Source organism: Notolepis coatsorum (genome assembly GCF_963971535.1).
Source record: "Notolepis coatsorum genome assembly, chromosome: 12".
Classification (NCBI taxonomy): Eukaryota; Metazoa; Chordata; class Actinopteri; order Aulopiformes; family Paralepididae; genus Notolepis; species Notolepis coatsorum.
Window position 1 is genome coordinate 121,728,771 of NC_140176.1, and position 5,213 is coordinate 121,733,983.

General features: G+C 43.3%; 1 protein-coding gene across 4 annotated transcripts in view; it reads left to right on the forward strand.

Annotated features, from left to right (window-relative positions):
- The window catches only part of LOC311237731 (integrin alpha-3-like), a 13,254-nt gene extending 8,286 nt beyond the window's left edge, over positions 1 to 4,968 (forward strand). For 2 of the 4 annotated variants that reach the window (XM_084325707.1, XM_084325705.1), the window contains exon 5: positions 2,726 to 4,968. In XM_084325707.1, the coding sequence (XP_084181833.1) occupies positions 2,726 to 2,741 (16 nt within the window). In that variant the 3' untranslated portion in view covers positions 2,742 to 4,968. Of the gene's footprint in view, positions 161 to 2,725 lie in introns of all 4 variants that reach the window. The other 2 variants (XR_014620306.1, XM_084325706.1) reach the window with 2 other exon arrangements.
- Positions 4,969 to 5,213: the final 245 nt, after the last annotated feature.

Below are 5,213 nucleotides of genomic sequence, written 5' to 3' on the forward strand. Positions count from 1 at the left end.
AGGCACAGACGGCCCACATGAAGACCCAGCCCTCCGAGGTGGAGAGGCTGACCGAGGAGCACTGAGGCTGGGCACGACTCCTACCTGAGGCCCCTGTCTGGAAGTCTGCTGTAAGGCCTGGCTGCTCCACTGCTTTACTGGTTTACTGACAGGCCGGCTGGTTGGTTAATTAACTGATTGATTTACTGCCTATAGGTTTGTAGGACGATGTTTCCTGTCAGTCTGCTGTCTGTCTGTCTGCCTGTTTCTCCTTGTCTCTGGTAGAAGAGGACTTTACTGTCTGTTTCTCCTTGTCTCTGGTAGAAGAGGACTTTACTGTCTGTTTCTCCTTGTCTCTCTCTGATGGAAGAGGACTTTACTGTCTGTTTCTCCTTGTCTCTGGTAGAAGAGGACTTTACTGTCTGTTTCTCCTTGTCTCTGATGGAAGAGGACTTTACTGTCTGTTTCTCCTTGTCTCTGATAGAAGAGGACTTTACTGTCTGTTTCTCCTTGTCTCTGATGGAAGAGGACTTTACTGTCTGTTTCTCCTTGTCTCTGGTAGAAGAGGACTTTACTGTCTGTTTCTCCTTGTCTCTCTCTGATGGAAGAGGACTTTACTGTCTGTTTCTCCTTGTCTCTGGTAGAAGAGGACTTTACTGTCTGTTTCTCCTTGTCTCTGATAGAAGAGGACTTTACTGTCTGTTTCTCCTTGTCTCTGATAGAAGAGGACTTTACTGTCTGTTTCTCCTTGTCTCTCTCTGATGGAAGAGGACTTTACTGTCTGTTTCTCCTTGTCTCTGATAGAAGAGGACTTTACTATCTGTTTCTCCTTGTCTCTGATAGAAGAGGACTTTACTGCCTGTTTCTCCTTGTCTCTGATAGAAGAGGACTTTACTGTCTGTTTCTCCTTGTCTCTGATAGAAGAGGACTTTACTGTCTGTTTCTCCTTGTCTCTGATAGAAGAGGACTTTACTGTCTGTTTCTCCTTGTCTCTGGTGGAAGAGGACTTTACTGTCTGTTTCTCCTTGTCTCTGGTGGAAGAGGACTTTACTGTCTGTTTCTCCTTGTCTCTGATAGAAGAGGACTTTACTGTCTGTTTCTCCTTGTCTCTGATGGAAGAGGACTTTACTGTCTGTTTCTCCTTGTCTCTGATAGAAGAGGACTTTACTGTCTGTTTCTCCTTGTCTCTGATAGAAGAGGACTTTACTGTCTGTTTCTCCTTGTCTCTGGTAGAAGAGGACTTTACTGTCTGTTTCTCCTTGTCTCTCTCTGATAGAAGAGGACTTTACTGTCTGTTTCTCCTTGTCTCTGATGGAAGAGGACTTTACTGTCTGTTTCTCCTTGTCTCTGGTGGAAGAGGACTTTACTGTCTGTTTCTCCTTGTCTCTCTCTGGTGGAAGAGGACTTTACTGTCTGTTTCTCCTTGTCTCTGGTAGAAGAGGACTTTACTGTCTGTTTCTCCTTGTCTCTGGTGGAAGAGGACTTTACTGTCTGTTTCTCCTTGTCTCTGATGGAAGAGGACTTTACTGTCTGTTTCTCCTTGTCTCTGGTGGAAGAGGACTTTACTGTCTGTTTCTCCTTGTCTCTGATAGAAGAGGACTTTACTGTCTGTTTCTCCTTGTCTCTGATAGAAGAGGACTTTACTGTCTGTTTCTCCTTGTCTCTCTCTGATGGAAGAGGACTTTACTGTCTGTTTCTCCTTGTCTCTCTGATAGAAGAGGACTTTACTGTCTGTTTCTCCTTGTCTCTGATGGAAGAGGACTTTACTGTCTGTTTCTCCTTGTCTCTGATAGAAGAGGACTTTACTGTCTGTTTCTCCTTGTCTCTGGTGGAAGAGGACTTTACTGTCTGTTTCTCCTTGTCTCTGATAGAAGAGGACTTTACTGTCTGTTTCTCCTTGTCTCTGATAGAAGAGGACTTTACTGTCTGTTTCTCCTTGTCTCTGATAGAAGAGGACTTTACTGTCTGTTTCTCCTTGTCTCTGATAGAAGAGGACTTTACTGTCTGTTTCTCCTTGTCTCTGATAGAAGAGGACTTTACTGTCTGTTTCTCCTTGTCTCTGATAGAAGAGGACTTTACTGTCTGTTTCTCCTTGTCTCTGATAGAAGAGGACTTTACTGTCTGTTTCTCCTTGTCTCTGATAGAAGAGGACTTTACTGTCTGTTTCTCCTTGTCTCTGATAGAAGAGGACTTTACTGTCTGTTTCTCCTTGTCTCTGATAGAAGAGGACTTTACTGTCTGTTTCTCCTTGTCTCTCTCTGATAGAAGAGGACTTTACTGTCTGTTTCTCCTTGTCTCTGGTGGAAGAGGACTTTACTGTCTGTTTCTCCTTGTCTCTGGTGGAAGAGGACTTTACTGTCTGTTTCTCCTTGTCTCTGATAGAAGAGGACTTTACTGTCTGTTTCTCCTTGTCTCTGGTGGAAGAGGACTTTACTGTCTTGTTATAACCTTCCTTCCCTCCTTCCTTCCAGCGAGCTGTACAGTAGTTTGACATTATCTGCAGTCAGATTTTATTCCCTAACCCTGCTGTCTCCTGGAGGTCCTAAAAGCTTTTCACATGCTTGATACCTGGGATTATGGCCACAGATACCTGAGATTATGGCCACAGATATCTGGGATTAGATATTCTCCTTCTCCTTGTGGTCAGCTGCCTTCCTGCATCGCATTCACCTGTGTGTGTGTGTGTGTGTGTGTGTGTGTGTGTGTGTGTGTGTGTGTGTGTGTGTGTGTGTGTGTTCTCTCCTAGTGTGGTTTCTTCGTGAGGAGGGTGGGGGCGTGGCAGAGCGTGGCCGTGCACCAGGGGAGGATTATGGGTAAAGAGCAACGCTATGCCAATGCAGACGGCTTCCTCATCCAGGATGATGTCACTTCCTCCAAAAGCAGGAAGAGGAAAAAACACTGGGTCACCATTTGGACTGACGAACACACTCACTAATACAAACACCTGTCTGGTTCTCCTGGAATACAATCACAATAATATAATCTACATTGGTCTTTTTTCTATTGTTTGCTTATTGTGTCTTTCGTGATGTGGTCAATGTGAAACATAAAGGGGCAGTTCACCCACAATGTAAAATAAATAAATATATATATATATACATAATATATTTCCCTCTTACTCAGAGTGCTAGATAGTTTCAGTGTGATCTATTACAGAGAGTGTTGTGGAATGGACTGCATTTATATATGCAGTCCATCTATCATCCATCCTCCAGGTAGTTTCAGTGTGACTCTGTCAGTGGTGAACATCGGGGACATTGGATCCTTGTGTTGTGTTAATGATCCTATTATTAAACTACAGAAAAGAGCTATTAGAATAATAAACAACGTTAGTTACCTTGAATCGACAAACAATTATTCATAAAGTCATGCACATAAAAATTTGTAGATATGGTGTACATAAAAACCTTGGAAATCCTTTTTTGTGCTAAGAGTAAGAACCTACCAGCTTGTATTCAATGTCTCTTTAAACCAAGAGAAGGAAAGTATAATTTAAGAGGGTTGTGTATTCTTAAAACATGTAAAAAAGGTAAGAATTAATGTAAAAGCTAGATGTGTTTAAATTTTGGGAGTTAAATTATGGAATAGCCTTAGTGACGGGTTGAAGATGTGTACTTCTCAGGGGAGATTTAAAAAGGCCTTAAAGGATCAAATAATTCAGGAGTACAGTTTTGGGTAAAACATAAAAAGAAATAAAAAAATATATACCTTGCAGCATATTTGAAGTTTTTTTTTCTTATATTAAAATATATTTAGTTTTTAAGAATTTGTAAGGGATAGGCAAAATAAGCATGTGCTTCAGCCTATTCCTTTTCTTCTGTCGTTGATTTTGGATTTTGTGTGTGAGCTTGCCTTGAATATGTACATTTGTGATTTTATTCTTTTTCTTTTCCTTTTGTAAGTCCACACGAGTGTGTTTTTGATTTGTCTGTAAACAAGACCGAAAAATAAACATCATTCATTCATTAATTACAGCTCCATGAAATGATGTAGAAAAGAAAAACTAGTGATACCTCGTCTTATAGGGACTGCTACCTTATCGTTTCATGGAGCTGTAATCAACACAACACAAGGATCCAATGTCCCCGATGACATCACTGGTGGCCATACTCAAACTGATTAACCCTCTAATAGCTGTCAAACTAAAGGAATGTGTGCTAAACCTGTTTTGAGTGTTTGGATGTGTGTGAGATTATGTGTAAAGTAAATCAGCATTGTTTTGTGGTGAAGTGCCCCTTTAAAGCTCATGCTGCTGACTGAGTATAGTATCTGGTCAGCTGAGAGGCAGTTTGACACCCGTCTGTCACCTGTCCCCAAATCACCCTTTCATAGGGAGGTGTAGTGGTTACGTCATTGTTGTTTAAACTTTTCATAGGATAAATCCCTATAAGGGTGGACCGCGTGGGAAACTAAAGTGACGTCAGACGACACCTCCCTATAAAGAGCAACAAGGCCAAATGTTGAAATAACGTTTTCTCTCTCGATTCTGTCCCGAGGTCGTTTGTGAGCTGCGTATTAATGTGGGATATGAACGTACAGATCTCTGAAACCAGCAGGATATACACTCTGCAGACCAAAGGACAACACTGCTGTTTAATCTGTGTCAGTGTCGTGTTGTCGTGTTGAATGTTAGTCTGTTCGGTTCCTCAGACACAACAAGGTTTCATTCAGAACCACAGCGTCTCAAACCAAGACCCCCTGGCGCCCCCTGCTGTATGCTGAGGGAATCGACTGACAGAAAAAATGCCAATGCATCACTTTAGTGAATGTGTGTTTGTAATATTAACACAAGTGTGTGTGTGTGTATGTGTTTGTAACAATAAGATTTGTAAACAAACGTGTTTGTAATATTCAGACTCATAGAAAATGTGTTGTAGATGAGAGACGTGTAGATTTATTTATTTGATATTTCACTGCTACTGTAGTCCCTATATCTATCTCTGACATCATCACCGTATCTCTGCCCACCGCGCCCCTCCTCTCTCTGCCCACCGCGCCCCTCCTCTCTCTGCCCACCGCACCCCTCCTCTCTCTGCCCACCGCGCCCCTCCTCTCTCTGCCCACCGCGCCCCTCCTCTCTCTGCCCACCGCGCCCCTCCTCTCTCTGCCCACCGCACCCCTCCTCTCTCTGCCCACCGCGCCCCTCCTCTCTCTGCCCACCGCGCCCCTCCTCTCTCTGCCCACCGCGCCCCTCCTCTCTCTGCCCACCGCACCCCTCCTCTCTCTGCCCACCG